The sequence below is a fragment of the Schistocerca gregaria genome, chromosome 1 (assembly GCF_023897955.1).
Source record: "Schistocerca gregaria isolate iqSchGreg1 chromosome 1, iqSchGreg1.2, whole genome shotgun sequence".
Lineage (NCBI taxonomy): Eukaryota > Metazoa > Arthropoda > Insecta > Orthoptera > Acrididae > Schistocerca > Schistocerca gregaria.
The window spans coordinates 320,593,662-320,611,580 of record NC_064920.1 but is presented as its reverse complement, the minus strand read 5'-3'; the positions used below and the strand labels follow the sequence as shown (position 1 = coordinate 320,611,580).

Sequence of the window (17,919 nt, the reverse complement as noted above, 5' to 3'; positions counted from 1 at the left end):
TCTGTTATATTCTCAAATTACAGACATTCTTTCTAACTGATTATGTTTTGGAGAGTAATAACTGCAGGTCACATACAAAAATTATGGCTTGCCATTGGCATAAATTGCATAAAATTTTTTGGACAACAAATAATCCTGAATCTGAAGGAGGAGGCAAAGAAAATAATAATAAAAAATAAAACTATCTGAACTACTTTAACTTCTGACTTCACCATGAACACTTTGCTACTGAACCTCAGCTGCTTTGCAAAGGCTTTGGGTGACTTACAGATATTTGTTAACAATATTTGTTCTATTGCAGTCTACAACAATTCAGTCTCATAGCATGAAATTGCAGAGTCTCGATATTTACCTTAAAACATCATATCTTAGCTTTATGTCAAACTATAAAATGAGGTGTGGGTCCACCAGAAGCACTGACATGGAACTGATCACCAAGCCATATACTGTACTTTCAAGTGCCATTTGCAGGTGTTCAAACAGATGATAAATCATGGTGAGAGTTCATCATTACTGCTGCGATCAAGTGTATCTTGTGTTCTTCACAGCTTAACGAGAAAGAAGCGATTGTCTCGACTCTTCAACAGCAGCATAGGCAGCATTAAACTGCTGTGGCAACAGGCTGCATTCAGCATTTTGCTTGCTTCAATTGTTACGGCAGTCACTGCCATAAAAGGATTAAAGAAACTGACATTTAGCAAAAACAAAGCTAAGAGGACTTAGTTGTATACAACAAGATCATAAGAAGATAGATTACAATTGTTGTAGAAGAATCCTCAGAAAAAAAAAAGGACATCAGTCTGACAGTTATGAAAGAGTTGTTTACGCAATGTAGGATGGGACTAGCTAACATAGCTAGTAATCCATTTGCAGTAACAATATATGGCATTAACATGCTGCTAACAAGCTGCACAAGCATGTAAGAATGACATTTTTTGTTATGTACGTGGAATTTCAATGTTAGGCAGGTTATTGATACCTTAGGAATACAGCACCTAGGGCCAGAAAGGAAAACCCTGTATACCAGGTACTTCTGCCAGGGAGGCATACAAGATGTGGTGGTACCAGATCAATGGTGTACGGTCCAGTTAACTACAGGTCTTAACTCATGTCAGTACCAGTAATGCCTATCACTTGGGTTCTGAGGCCATCATCACTTCCTATAGGTAGCTGGCAGGAAAACTGCAAGTGAAACTTACCATCTGCAGTATTAGAGAGGCTCTGGTGATTAAGTGACATTCTTCACTATAGATTTCTGGACCTACACTATGGGATGTGGAACTGTAGGACCCCTCCTGCATGGCAAAGAGCTGCACCACACAGTGAAAGCAGCTATTTGGTTAGCAAAATATTGCAATTTTTCTTTTTAAGACCAGATGAAATTCTGAAGTCATTTGAAAAATGCTCGCCAATCTACATACTAAAAACAAACCCAGATCAGCAACATATTGCAGAGATTGAAAATATAAAGATTCTAACAGTTAACTGCTATATCACTTGTAGCAAAGCTCTGGACTCCAAAGTATACTTGGTACTAAGGCTGGGTAAAATGTGAAATAGATAGTTCTAAAATATTTAACCCACATGGACTTTATATCTGAAAGATGTGCAGGATTATCGGGAAAGGGGTGTGTTTATAGCAATAAATAAAAATATCAGGTCTAATTAAGTCAAAATTAAGTAATATTTGTAAACTTATCCTGATGTTTGTTGCTGGCCACAGTGCACTCTAATTAGGCAGAATGCTTTCACCAGTCATCTGCTTCTGCTACAACAGTTGCAGAATCATTCAAAAGAGTCTAGTCCGCCTCCATAGCATAGTGGTAGCGTTACTGCCTACTACACAGGGCGCCTAGGGGTTCGATTCCTGGCAGGGGACATGTGTCCTTCATCATCATTTTCATCATCAAAAGTCGCATGAAGTGGCATCAACTAAAAAGGACTTGCAATAAGGCGGCCAAACTCCCCGAATGGGGCCTCCCGGCCAACAGTGCCATATGATCATTTCCAAAGAGAGTCTAAGTTGCTTAGTGCAGAAATACCCTAATAAAGTAATAGTAGTAATAAGAAACTTCAATGCACTGTGCACAGGCTGATGTCCACGCACTTACTGCAAGATGTATGGGCGAGGCCATCTTGCTATGCAGTTCTGAACACTTTCCCCAAAAATTTCTTGAGCAACTATTTGACAGGCCACATTTGACAGAAATACTTTTAACTCCATGGATAGTGCCTGCAAAGATGCAGGTATCAGCATTCACAATGGTTACTGGAATCAATAAATCCATAGGAGAGTTTTTATCTTGTCGGAGTAGAGACACAGTTGCTATAACCCTACTTAAAAAGGAAATAGATGTTACTTAATTTGAATGAGGTGGACTTGAAAGATTTGTGGACAGAGATTGAATGTTTCATGTATACTGGTCTGGACAAGTAAGAGCCAAGTTAAGTTGATTAAGGGCAAAAAGATTATTCCTGGTATTATAACCACAACATTTAGAAAATACTGATAAAACTGAGGTGACCCCACTCTTAGTTACAAAAGAATGCAAGAATGCAGAGATTTTTTTGAGAATATTCAATATTCAAGGATATTACAAGAACAACTAATTGAAACAAAAATAGTCTAGTAAATATGGGCTCTAAAATGCAGACCTTAGGAGCTATGAGTACTTCATCTTCAATACTGTGAAGGAAATATGTTCTACTGCAAACTCTTTGCTTTTCATATTTTGAGAGGTGATAGCATGGACCAATTCAAGAAAAAATTGTCTAGTGAACATGGACTCTAAAATGCACATGTTAAGAGCTATAAGCACCTGCTCAGCAGATGTTTCACAGTAGCAAAGATGAACAAGTGATAATAGCTTTTATGTTATGCACTTTAGACCCAGGTTTTTATTGTTTTGATCTATACAACCACCTGTCAAAACATGGAAAGCAAAGAGTTCGAAGTAGAAGAGATCTCTTTCAAAGTACTGAAGATTAAGAACTGCTCATAACTCTTAAAGAATGCAGTTTAAAGCCCATGTTTACTAGTCTTTCTTACTTTGAATGATTGTTTCTGTCATATCCCTGAATGTTGATTTTTCCTGGGACTCCCTATAAAAGTTTATTTTTTCCACCATGTACAAACTTTAGGGATTGATTGATATGATAACTACCGCAACCTACATCCTGAATCTACTTAGTGTAATTTGTCTCTTGGTCCCCGTCTCTGATTTTCACTCTCCATGCTTCCCAGAGATACTAAATTGGTGATCCCTTGATGCCTCACAACATGTCCTATCAAATGACCCCTTCTTCTAGTCAAGTTGTGCCACATATTCCTCTTCAGTTCTATTCAGTACCTCCTCATTAGTTACATGGTTCATCCATCCAATCTTCAGCATTCTTCTGTAGCACCACATTTCAAAAGCTTATATTCTCTTCTTGTATAAACTGTTTATCATTCATGTTTTGCTTCCATACATGGCTACACTCCATACAAATACTTTCAGAATAGACTTCCTGACCCTTAGATCTATACTCAATGCTAAAAAAATTTCTGTTCTTCAGAAATGCTTTCCTTACCATTGCCAGTCTACATTTTATCTCCTCTTTACTTCAACCATATTCAGTTATTTTGCTGCCCAAATAGCAAAACTCATCCACTACTTCAAGTGTCTCGTTTCCTAATCGAATTCCCTCAGCATCACCTGATTTAATTCGGCTACATTTCATTATCCTCATTTTGCTTTTGTGATGTTGTTGTTGTTATATCATCCTTTCCAGATGTTGTCCATTCCATTCAACTGCTCTTCCATCATCAGAAAACATTAAGGTTTTTATTTCTTCTCCCTGGATTTTAATTCCTACTCCAAATTTTTCTTTTGTTTCCTTTACTGCTTATTCAATATACAGACTGAACATCGGGAATACACTACAACCCTGTCTCATTCCCATCTCAACCACTGTTTTCCATTTAGTTTCTGTCCAAATTGTAAATAGCCTTTCGCTCCCTGTATTTTACCCCTGCCACCTTCAGAATTTGAAAGAGTATTCCAGTCAACATTGTCAAAAGCTTTCTCTAAGTCCACAAATGCTATAAACATAACTTCTCTTCTAAGATAACTCTTAGGGTCAGCATTGCCTTGCAGGTTCCTTTATTTCTATCCAAACTGATCTTCCCCAAGGTCGGCCTCAACCAGTGTTTCCATTCGTCTGTAAGGAATCTATGTCAGTATTTTGCAACCATGACTTATTAAACAGAGAGTTCAGTAATTTTCACACCTGACTCCACCTGCTTTCTTTGGAACTGCAATTCTTATATTCTTCTTGAAGTCTGAAGGTATTTCACCTGTCTCTTACATCTTGCTCACCAGATGGAAAAGTTCTATCATGGCTGGCTCCTCCAGGACTTCAGTAGCTCTGACGGGCAGGCCTTGTTTTAGCTTAGGTCTTTCAGTGCTGTGTCAAATCCTTCACACAGTATCAGATTTCCCATCTCATCTTCATCTATGTCCTCTTCCATTTCCATAATATTGCCCTCAAGTACATCAACCTTGTATAGACCCCCTGTATACTACTTACTCCTTCCACCTTTCTGCTTTTCCTTCTTTGCTTAGGAGTGGTTTTCCATTTGAGTTCCTGACATTCATACAGATGGTTCTCTTTTCTCCAAAGGTCTCTTTAATTTTCCTGTAGGCGGCATTTACCATACCCCTAGTGATGTATGCTTCTATATCCGTACATTTGTCCTAGCCATCCCTGCTTAGCCATTTTGCATTTCCTATTGATCTCATTCTCGAGATGTTTGTATTCCTTTTTGCCTGCATCATTTACTGCATTTTTATATTTTCTCCTTTCATCGATTAAATTCAATATCTCTTCTGTTACTCACGAATTTCTACCAGCCCTCGTCTTTTTTACCTACTTGATCCTCTGCTGCGTCACTACGAGGTGCATTCAAGTTCTAAGGCCTCTGATTTTTTTTCTGATTTACTACTCACCTGAAATCGATGAAACTGGCGTTACTTCTCGACGTAATCGCCCTGCAGACGTACACATTTTTCACAATGCTGACACCATGATTCCATGGCAGCGGCGAAGCCTTCTTTAGGAGTCTGTTTTGACCACTGGAAAATCGCTGAGGCAATAGCAGCACGGCTGGTGAATGTGCGGCCACAGAGTGTGTCTTTCATTGTTGGAAAAAGCCAAAAGTCACTAGAAGCCAGGTCAGGTGAGTAGGGAGCATGAGGAATCACTTCAAAGTTGTTATCACGAAGAAACTGTTGCGTAACGTTAGCTCGATGTGCGGATGCGTTGTCTTGGTGAAACAGCACACGCGCAGCCCTTCCCGGACGTTTTTGGTGCCGTGCAGGAACGAATTTGTTCTTCAAAACATTTTTGTAGGATGCACCTGTTACTGTAGTGCCCTTTGGAATGCAATGGGTAAGGATTACACCCTCGCTGTCCCAGAACATGGACACCATCATTTTTTCAGCATTGGCGGTTACCCGACATTTTTTTGGTTGCGGTGAATCTGTGTGCTTCCATTGAGCTGACTGGCTCTTTGTTTCTGGATTGAAAAATGGCATTTACGTCTCATCCATTGTGAAAACTGACGAAAAGAAAGTCCCATTCATGCTGTCGCTGCGCGTCAACATTGCTTGGCAACATGCTACACGGGCAGCCACGTGGTCGTCTGTCAGCATTCGTGGCACCCACCTGGATGACACTTTTCTCATTTTCAGGTTGTCATGCAGGATTGTGAGCACAGAACCAACAGAAATGCCAACTCTGGAGGCGATCTGTTCAACAGTCATTCAGCAATCCCCCAAAACAATTCTCTCCACTTTCTCGATCATGTCGTCAGACCGGCTTGTGCGAGCCCGAGGTTGTTTCGGTTTGTTGTCACACGATGTTCTGCCTTCATTAAACTGTCGCACCCACGAACGCACTTTCGACACATCCATAACTCCATCACCACATGTCTCCTTCAACTGTCGATGAATTTCAATTGGTTTCACAACATGCAAATTCAGAAAACGAATGATTGCACTGTTCAAGTAAGGAAAATGTCGCCATTTTAAGTATTTAAAACAGTTCTCATTTTCGCCGCTGGCGGTAAAATTCCATCTGCCGTACGGTGCTGCCATCTCTGGAACGTATTGACAATGAACGCGGCCTCATTTTAAAACAATGCGCATGTTTCTATCTCTTTCCAATCCGGAGAAAAAAAATCGGAGGCCTTAGAACTTGAATGCACCTCGTATTTCATCTCTCAGAGCTACCCTTTATTCTTCTAATGTATTCCTTTCCCCTGTCCTTGTCAATCGTGTCGTAATGTTCCATCTGAAACTCTCTACAACCTCTGGTTCTTTAAGTTTATCCAGGTCCAATGTCCTTAAATTCCTACCTTTTTACGATTTCTTCAGTTTTAATCTACAATTCATAACCAATAAATTGTGGTCAGAGTCCGCATCTGCCCCTGGAAATATCTTACAATTTAAAATTGGTTATTAAATCTGCCTTATTATATAATCCATCTGAAACCTTCCAGTGTCTCCAGGTCTCTTCCGTGTATACAGCTTTATTTCTAGATTCTTAACCCAAGAGTTACCTGTGATTGCTGTGAGAGTGCTGCGGAGGAGGGGGAAAGTCTTAAGGAGGGGGAGCGGTGAGATGGGAGGGGATGAAGCGAGAGTGGTGGAGGGTGAGGGGGAGTGTGAGTGTGTGATGCTGTGTCAGTGGGAGTGTTGGCGAGGGGGGAGTGTTGGAGAGGGGGGAGTGTTAGGGAGGGGGGAGTGTTAGGGAGGGGGGAGGGTATTGGTGTAAGTGGGGGATAGTTTTAGGAAGAGGGTGGGGGAGGGTTGGGGGTGGGGTGGGGGAAGTGAGGGGTGGGTTGGGGGAGGCAGGAGAGTACTACAAAGAACTAGTGACAGATAATACCAGACAACCATTTTACATTACAGAGTGGTTTACTATTGAAATTCCATAGAGCATGTACCAGGAACATTTGGACAACACATTACTTTTTCCCTAATTATGTCTCACAAAATTACCACTATCAGAAAATTCGAGAAATTAAAGCTAATACAGGGGTTACCGGTAATCATTCTACCCACACTCATTTGCAAACAGTGAAGAGACAATCAGTTATTGATGCAAGAAATATCCTCCACTAAACACCGTCAAATGGCTTGCTGAATACTCATGCAGATGTAAGAAGACTTCCAAATACTTAAATTTATATTAGATATTAACAAATTCCTCTTTTTCAGAAATGATTTTCCTCCATTTGCCAGTCTGTATTTTGTATCCCCTCTACTAAGGCCATTATCAGTTATTTTGCTTCACAAATATCACAACTCTTCCACTACTTCTCGATGCTCATTTCCTAATCTAATACTTTCAATATCACCTGACATAATTCGACTGTATTCTGTTACACAATATTTATATTTGTTGATATTCACCTTATAATCTCTTTTCAAGAACCTGTTCATTCCACTGAACTGCTCATCCCCGTCCTTTATTGTCTATGGCTGAATTAGAATGCCTTTGACAAACTGAGGTTTGCCAATGACAAAGGAGCACTTCTCCAATAAAGATTTTCATTGAGAGATGTACAAAAGTTTGTTGGCTCCAGAAATAGTTTCAATGGTTGCTGCTTCATCCACCATATATAAAAATAATTTATCATCTCAGATCAAGGCACACAAGCCACACATAGATGACAGTATTCGCCATAAAAGCCGTAAACATCAGCCCGTTCACTCATCGTATAGAAATTGCAATTCCAGAAAAACCCCAATCCAAAATGCAAGGATGTGTTAAGTGTGCAAAGTAACTTTTACCTGGGAGCAGGCAAGAACTGTTTCAAGAGATACCAAGAAAATGAAAATAATCAATTACTGACAAAATAATGTAAATGTATAGATAAAAGATCTACTGACCAAGTGGCGGCAGGAGAATACAACACAAAAAGGTTTAACTTTTACAAGCTTTCGGAGCCAGTGGGTCCTACTCCTGGCAGAAGAGTTGAAGGGGAAGGAAGAGGGGTGAAGGATAAGGACTGGAGACGTTTAGGGAAAGAGGTATAGTTCAGAAAAGTCACCCAGAAATCCCGGCCAGGGGAGACTTAGTGGATGGGATGAGAAGGAAAGACTTTCCTGTAACAAAGGGCTGACCTAAGGCACTTTTCAAGTTGTAAGAAAGCTTTCTGGCACTCCGATGACCAAACAAATTTAACACCTCTTTTTACAATATGATTAAACAAATGAGAAACCTGGGCCAAACTGGAAATAAATTTCGCACAATAATTAATTTTGCCAGAGATTACTATAATTCTATGGGTCCTTAGGAGGTGGTAAGTTAGTGATTGCATTCACATGATGCTGTGTGGGCATGAAGCTGCTGCTGCTGCTGCTGCTGCTGCTGCTGTTGTTGTTGTTGTTGTTGTTGTTGTGGTCTTCAGTCCTAAGACTAGTTTGATGCAGCTCTCCATGCTACTCTATCCTGTGCAAGCTGAAGATATTACTCCTATACTTTGCAGCTAATGTAGTTCCACTTTAACTATGATTGCATACCATGAAAGTTACTAGATCTGCTCTACAAAACTTAGGCACTGCTGAATGCTTTAAAGATATGAAGGCTTGGAAAACCGTTGCATAACACGATGTAGATTGAAACAGTTGCTTGCGTTGCACACACAATGCACTAAGTTCTGTGAATTGCACCACATCTGAAATGAGATTCACTTGGTCTTGAATTGTTAACCAAAAATTGCAAAACCATCCAACCTAAAAACATTCTTTGTTATCCAAGAGGACGATCCAGAAGCATTAGTTGCCGAGCTATGTTTTTATACTTAGCTTGGACTACAATCTGATCCTGCAATGGGACTGACTGACCACGGTACATCACTAGTGGGCACCTAGGGTGTTGGATATGTGGTGGACCAAAGGTACTAACCAAAGTGTCCACACTAAACAGAGACACAGCTGCACCTGTGCCCAAATCAAACCTGCTGTTGCTCCATTAAATTCCAATTGCAGCTTGTTGTTGTTGTTGTTGTTGTCACCAGTGTCGTAATCACACACCAGCTGAGACAGACACAAGCTAGACTGTGGCAAGTAAAACAGGTGATGTCAAAAGGGCAGTGATGCCGTTGATGGCACGGGTCGCAATCTGGACATGACTGGCTGGCATGACATCTCAGGGACTCTTCAACAATGAAGGGGAGGAAACTGGTGCACCAGCTTCCATTCACTTTAAGATATGGAGATGGTGAACAAAGAGCTTCTGTTTTTGTACTTCTACCAAAGACGAATGCAAAAGCTCACTAACTACTGCACTAAATAATTAATTCTGTGATCAGTAAATAGGATGACAATGCTGACTGGATGTCATGAGTTGATAGTAGAACACAAAGGCGACTACTACTAAGAAGGTTGACCCCAGAAGTATCATGAAATATAGCTTGTGCTGATTATGAGACTTTGTGAGTTTTGGCAATTTTCAGCACATCACCCATGGTTGGATCAAATGACTCTAGAGCCTTTGCACTAACTTCTCTATCAGGAACTAGACATATGCACTAATAACATAATGGATTAAGGATCCTGCATGCAGCACACTACTCTGTTACAGGACGAATCAATCTTGCGTGCCAAGTCTTGCAAGTTTGCAGCTCTTTCTGAGTAGTAGGATTGCTTAACACATTAACTGAACTTGAGCCTAGCTGCAACCATGTGGGTTTCATGATCGTAGTACTCAGTCAGCAAACTACAAACATCAGAGAACTCAAATTATCAGAATACAAGTTTGAGAGAGGGCACAGTTTCTGCACCATTCTGTACAATTTATTATTAGAAGACAGTAAGCGTGCACTTTGACATACAATATCAGTTACTTGGCTGGCTTTGTAGTGAAAAATAAAATGACATAAACAGATTTCCAAAGTCTTGTTTGCTTCCAAGAAGCAAGTGAATGGCAGAGGGGGAAGCAAAGAAACTGCAGCTGCAGACTGTGGCTGCTTTTGCAGTAGTTGTAACAGCAATTTCTGATGTTGCTGTTTGAATTCCCATTGTTGTTCGTGTTGCCACTACTAAAATTCCTCCAGTCCTCCCCCCCCCCCCCCCCCCCCCCCTACAGTAGTAGTAGTTTTGTGGTTACAGCTGGTGCTGTTGTGCTGTTGCAGCTGCAACTGCTACTGTCACAACTTCAGAAACTTCAGACCTATGCTGAACTGAGACAGTTGCATGTCAAGAAAATTCTCAACATCACTTTCCTATCATACTCTACTTAGAGCACAGTTTACAATCATTCACATTGTTGGTAGCACAGAACCGGTGGAACAATCAGACAACTCCTGTGGTTGACGATGGTGAAGTTCACAAAGTAGACAGCTAACCAAAAAGAATTCCAAAGTGTAGCAAAGTAATCTTAAGCATGTAGACACAGTCCAGGGAGCAATCCAAATCAAAAACATAATACAGGTACAGTCAAAACTCTACTGATCAATTGTGCATACTGAAGGCTTCAATGACAGGAGAGAGGCTAACTGGCAAGTGTGGGCCATGGTATTTACAGGCAGTCTCACATTAGTGGACAGCTCCATGTGATATGCTTGCAGCTGCAGTGGCACTCCTTGTGGGAACAAGCTCTGGCCAGAGTATGAAGCCCGAGTATCTCTGACCTACCTTCCATACCCTAAATAACAAAGTGTGAGGTCATCCACAGGAGTGCCAAAAGGAATTCATTAAACTTCGGTTACACCATAAATCAGTCAAATCTAAAGACTGCAAATTCAACTAAATACTTAGGAATTACAATTGTGAACAATTTAAATTAGAAGGAACACATACAAAATGTTGTGGGTAAGGCTAACCAAAGGCTGTGTTTTATTGGCAGGACACTTAGAAAATGTAACAGATCAACTAAAGAGACTGCCTACACTACAATTGTCCGTCCTATCTTAGAATACTGCTGCGCGGTGTGGGATCCTTATCAGATAGGACTGACAGAGTACATCAAAAAATTTCAAAGAAGGGCAGCACGTTTTGCATTATTGCGAAATATGGGAGAGAGTGCCACTGAAATGAAATGGATTTGGGCTGGACATCATTAAAAGAAAGGCATTTTTCATTGCGAGGAAATCTTCTCATGAAATTCCTTTCACCAACTTTCTCCTCCAAAAGTGAAAATATTTTGTTGACACCGACCTACATACGGAGAAATGATCACCATGATAAAATAAGGGAAATCAGGGCTTGTATGGACATATATACTGCTCATTCTTTCCATACGCTATACAAGATTGGAATAATAGAGAATTGCAAAGGTGGTATAATGAACCGTCTGCCAGGCACTTAAATGTGATTTGCAGAGTATCAACGTAGATGTAGATATTGATACTTTGGCTGTGCAGGGAATCTAAATCAGATTTTCACAAGAATTAAATAAACAAAAACTACAGATAAATATTTTCTTATCCACCAGAAACGTGAAAAAAGAGTTAACGAAATGTATCATGAAGTACATTAGACGACACTAGTACATGCAATTAATATTTATTATTCGCTGGATAAAGAAAACTGTATGAAATTTCAGTTTCAGTTAATCATAGCATAAATGAAATATTCATCACAAAGATTGATGAACTTTATCAAAATGGCTCTAAGCACTATGGGGAACTTTTATCAACACAAGAGTTATAATTTTAGTTACCTGATGCATTGCGAGTCCCAGGCAGCTCATGGTATGTTCTGGGTTTTCCGTTAGTTCCTCATTGAAGGTAAACCATGACACCTTAAATTCATCATCAGTCATCAAATGCTTTAAATCAATGACAAACGACCTGCGTTCCATAATATCTGATGCAGAATATAGATTTAAATTCTTCTTTATGTATTGCTCCACAGCTTTAATCTTATCAACAGTGGGCGATCCATCACTATAAACTGGTATAAAAACAACAATGTCTACTTCTCAGTACAGCAAAGGAAAATAATGTCATACATAAAGTTAAATTCCAAAATCAAAATGATGCTAACAAGCTTGTTAAATAATGATTTCCATTACCATTGCAAAGTTACAAGTTAATCATAAGTTTTCTATGATAGTTAGAATCAGTATGAATTATCATTAATTAAATAACTATTTACCGAAATTACATTCTGGCACAATTTCTTTTCCACTTCTCTACCTTTGCTATATATGAAAGACAATATTTTATTACTTGTTATCTCAAGAATGTGTTATGAATACAAAAGATACCAACAAAAATTCAACCAAACAAATTATAATCTCTTAACATTCAGTTCTCTATTAACTAAGAGAATAGAGATAATAGCAAGGAGCTAGCATTATTTTCAAACATGACACTTCATGTATGTAATGCGAAGAATAAAGTTTACATGTACAGGCATACTTTAAATGTACGAAGGGGGATCAAATATAAATGAGAGTTTTATTCCTGAACATCAACAATTGGTAGGACTGGCCCCACACTTCTTCTATGCTTAGGCGTGACAGTTAGAAGTGAGGAGAGCGTGCTGTTACATATTTCCTGCTGTTTTGTCAGTAACGCCCACGATGTCTAAGCAACAGATGGACCCCTCCATTGTGCAATGCATAATTATCAAATTTCCTGCTTACAAAGGAGTTACAGCAGCGGAAATTTGCCAAAGACTGACTGCACATTTTGAGATAAAACATTATCAAGGTTGCAAGCGTTTGCCTGGCATAAAAAGTTCAAGGAAGGACAAGAATGTATGGAAAATCAGCAACACAATCGTAGTCCTCAGACTAGTCCTCAACTAGCCAACAACTCTTGAGTGACAGGGTAAGGTACTTCACCTGGATGTGCTGCATGGACCACTCATCGAGGCACATGGGACAATTTTGGGAGGAGCCTGCATGGTAGCCATTGCAACTGATACAGTGGGGAAAAGGACGTGGACAAACTTCCTTGTGAACAACCGTATCCCAGGTTACACATTTGGCTGGGTGTCGACAGGATATTTGAGTATGGTTGTAAAGATGCCACTGGTAGCAGCACATTGGGTTAGGAATGTACAGTCAGACTGTGATAACTTCATAGCCTGCTTTGATCTTTGATGGAAGAATTACTCTATCAAACGTGAGAAAATGATTGCTTATGGGCACTAAGATTACATCTATTTTTTTCATCGCCTGATGGACTGCAGTGATTCCCTGATCGGAGAGGTACGTTTGGATTTCTGCCTTAGTCAGACCCTCGAGCAGCCTAGTGTAAATAACACCATGCGTAGAATTCAGCATTCAATGGGACTTGACATGAACAGGATGGCGATAGAGGAATGAAGCTGCAAGCAGTTGTTGTGCTTGAGAATCATAAGTAGTCTCTAAAAGCAAAGTGCCATTGTGTAAATGAGAGTAGGATTTCACAGGGCCTGCAATTGCATCAACACCTTTCTGCATAATAAATGGATCTACTGCAGCAAAGGACTGTCTGTCTTCAGTGCATGAAACCACGAGGAACCAAGATGCAGCTGGAAGGCTCTTCAAATCATTAGCCTCATTCGTTTACGTTTAGTAGATGTAATCTATGATGATGGTGATTGCCTCACGCGTTACCCAATCAACTGTTACAAGTCAGATGTGTGGGCTGGCCTTCAGGAGCACACAAGGAGGGAGAAGAAACAAAGAGGGTCCTGAAACACTGAAGTGGAGGAAGAATAGAAGAAGAGGAACAAAGAAAGAAAAAAGGAAAGAAAAACAATGGAGAGACCATTCTGATGTCAGGCTACTGAAAATGTAGAACACATTCCCACATACATCCCAGACATGTTCTCCAAGGGAGGGGAAAAACAACAGCAAGAGCATAGACATATAGCATGGAAAGAAAATTATGTTGCAAAGGCTGGAGCCCCATGGTAGCTAATCAAGAAGCCACCAAAGAGCAGCGAGCCCCCTGGGGGTGTGTGGATGTGGTGACAGCTTCCCCACTTATGGGCAAAGTGTTTTAGTGTATTTTTGGCAGTACATACAATCTAGGTGGACTGGCTTTTTATATCACAGTTGTTTGATGACCCTGTCAAGCATGCTTGTTGCCTTCAAAAGAGCCCATATACTCTTGTCCACAGTACCTGTAGGATCAAATTCCAAAAGTCTGTATGCTGGGTTCCCCAGACCTTCCCTGTCATAATCAGTCTATTGTGTAAAGATTGTGGATTTTCCTTTGTCTGCTGGCAAAACCATGATGCTGCTGTCTTCTCAGATCTTCTCGAGTGCCAGTCTCTCATCACTGGCAATGCTTGATTTTGGAGGTTTTGTCTTGGTGACATGTCGCAGATCGTCAGCAGAATTTCTACTGCCATATTTTGTCAAAGTGTGCTGGCTACTTGCTCCACTGCACTGATGGAACATTAAATGGGCGCATTCCTAGGAGAAGTTGCAAAGTGGAGGACCCTACTGAGTACTTTAAAAGCGATATCACCAAATGGCTTGACACTTAGGTTAAACAAATTGCAAGTATCCTCCATTTGCTATGACTTCTTGCTCATATGGTCAAACTTTGCAGACTGGCACACTAAGGCATTCTTCTTGGTTCACTCTGCAAGAGACCGGGAGACACAATCTACCCAGTCCCAATCTTTATGTGCCAAGGAGGCTTCCATGTGCAGGTGACTGTGTAAATGTTCCCTGGCCAACATATCTAGCCTATGACGCACATCTCAAATGCTTTCCCTCGCAAGTGCCACGCTAACTCGCACTGGACCTAAAACAAGGCACCAGCTTGCAGCCAATGCGCTGAACCGAAGGTGTGATGTCTCAAGAGATTTCTTGTGTGTAAGGACTGCAGACGGAATGCCTAGAAGCGACCATGGAGAGGGGTGGTGGTAGGTATAAATATTAGAACTGTTACACTGTACCAACAGTCTCAGGTAGCATCAGATGAAGACAATGAGACACAATGTCAAAATATTGTGCATGGACAATGCTAATACCTGGCAGAACACCTGACACTTCAAAATGTCAACAGATCGCCAGGAAATCCTGAAATGGAAATGATTGTATGGCATTGTTGGCCAGGAGGCCCCATTCGGCGGAGTTCGGAAATTACATCACGAGATTCTATGGGGAGAAGATTTACTGAAATATCAAGAAGATTGATAAATCTTCCTGATATGACGTCAAGATGGGGACGTAGTACAAGTTTTTGTCATGATCAAGCATCATATCAGTTCCGCAATGACAAAGAAGATAAAGACCTGGTCAGACATGAAGCGGTCTGGCAGCTCAGTTTAACGCCATGGTGGCTGGCAGTGTCTTTCAGCGCGAGGGATGCCACACAGGGTGCAGTTCCCACAGAGCAGCTGATAGTGTACAGGAGAAATTCTTGATGTAAAAAACACTATGTAACTGAAGCAAAAGTACATCAACTTCTGTAGCTAGTTTTTCAGTAGAGATTCCCTTCTTCTTTAAATAAATTAAAAACCAGCTCTAACAATGGAAAATCCAGGATGAAATGTAGCAATATTATGAAAAGGAAAGTTGCTACTCACCATATAGTGGAGACACTTGTCCCAGGTGGGCACAACAAAAAGATTGTCTCAAATAAAACTTTCAGCCATTAAGGCCTTCAAAACAATAGATGCACACACACACACACACACACACACACACACACACACACACACACACACACACACACACACACCTCCCCAATTCTCTCCTGCCCTCTGTCTAACCTGCAGCACTTCACTGTCTGCCACCCCCACAACACTATCACTATCACTATCACTATCACTACCCCTCTCCCTCCCCACCCCAGCCTCCTCCTTACCCCAACCCAGCCACCACTCCCATCACACACAGGTGCTGCTGCTCGCAGTGTGGTTTCAGTTGCCTGAGACTGCAGTCATGTGTGTGACTTGTGTTTTCATGTGCGCTACATGGTGAGTAGCAACCTCCTTTCTCATAATATTGTAAAAACCACATCTTTCGGTTTTGTGCGTTTTTATCACTATAAAATACTTCTTATTCGATTCTGAAGAAACTAATAGGCACAAAAAGTTGATATTTGCATCTCTTATAGATTCACATTATAGCTTGATGATTAAGTGTCTGTTTTGTCGATGTTGGTCATAGTTACTGTGATACCTACTTTCCAAGTACTATAGCACAAATTTTGAAGAGCTTGCAGTGAAAAGTGTGATCACTGGCTACTTTATGTTTCACTCGTTTTAAGTGATATGTTGCTGTGAACTAAGTGTAGCTAATATATCGAAATTGTTTTAAGTTGGAACGAAAGCCATATTTCAGTACCGTATGGAGAAAAGAGAAGTTAACATACTTTATTTATGTGTGCTGGCACCAAGTGTGATGCCTGAGCATGCCACAGCCAAGTACGGTAGCCTGCAGCTCAGTCATGAACTTTTCATGGAAATACATGCGCCATTTTCAAATTAGTGAACACAAATTATCATTGTACTCATTACTGAAAGAAAATGATGATGATGACACACTGTTCCAACAGTTGCATAATGGAAAAGTTGAAACATGTCCAATTTTTAAGATAAGGCTTGACAAATATTTCATTTACGTCTCTTATCAAGCGTCATTTATTAAACAAATACCAAGCTATGTGAGTTTTTCGAGTTAAATATTTTCAATTTAAGTATATCCTAGATCTGGTTAAAGAAGCTTTTGGAAAGAATTCATCAAATAGATCCTTCTATAAGATAACATCTGACATGAAATTAGGTGTGACACTACAGTAAGAGAAGTCAAAATACTTCGGAAACTACAGTAGTTTATTTATCATTTATTCTGTTATAAATGGTGTTTTTCCATATATGTGGCAAATTCAAAGAAGGCAGAACAGTTGCAATTTCACTTCAGGTAGAACATCCTACCGTTTTCAAGACAGTAAAGTAAATTTTAATTAAAATATGGCACATTTTGCACAACTACATAACAGATTATCTGAACTGTGTCAACATGTGTCACGCTAAGCCTGTCTTAGCAACACGGACAGTCTCTCTGATATAACACAGTTAACTGCAGAGCTACCTATGTTGCATTTTCAATAATGGATAGTTTCGTAGATTACTACAGTATTAGATTGGAATAAATGAAAACTTTTAAAGGAAAGAGAACCAAGCAACAGCTCTGCCAAACTGTATCCAAGATCTAATTTCTCTTTTTGTGTATCCAGGGGTAATTCTACATTTACATCTATATGCTGCAAACCATTGAAGTGTGTGGCAGTGCGTATGTCATACTGTACCAGTTGTAAGGGCTTTTTCTGGTTCTTTTCACATATGGAGTGCAGAAAAAATGATTGTTTAAACACCTCTGTGCATGCTGTAATTAGTCTAACATTGTCCACACAATTCACATGGCACGTTGCGTAGGGGATTGCAGTATATTCCTAGAATCATTATTTAAAGCTGGTTCTTGAAACTTTGCAAGCAGGCTTTCTCAAGCTAGTTTACGCCTTTCTTCGAGCATCTGCCAGTTCAGTTCTTTCAACAGCTCAGTGACACTCTCCCAATGGCCAAACAAACCAGTGACCATTGTGCTGCCCTTCTTTGTATAAGTTCAATATCCCCTGTTAGTCCTGTTTGGTATAAGTGCCACACACCTGAGCAACATTCTAGGATGGGTTTGATGAGTGATTTTTAAGCTTTTGCTTTTGTATACTGATTGCATTTCCCCAGTATTCCAATAATAAACTGAAGTCTGGAAACTGCCGTGCCCTACGCATGACTGGGTCTATGTGATTGTTCCATTTCATGTCCCTGCAAAGTATTAAAAGCAGGTATTTGTATGACTTAGCCGATTTCATCTGTGACTTGTTGATATTGCATTCATAGCATACTTCAGTTTTTCGTTTTTTGAAGGGTATAATTTTACATTTCTGAACATTTAAAGCAAGTTATC

General features: G+C 40.2%; 1 protein-coding gene across 2 annotated transcripts in view; it reads right to left on the bottom strand.

Moving 5' to 3' along the window:
- Positions 1–17,919, bottom strand: part of LOC126343639 (DNA helicase MCM8-like) — a 146,102-nt gene that overhangs the window by 103,699 nt on the left and 24,484 nt on the right. For both annotated transcript variants that reach the window (XM_050001955.1, XM_050001954.1), the window contains exon 3: positions 11,716–11,948. In XM_050001955.1, coding sequence (XP_049857912.1) covers positions 11,716–11,948 — 233 coding nt within the window. The remainder of the gene's footprint in view (positions 1–11,715; positions 11,949–17,919) is intronic.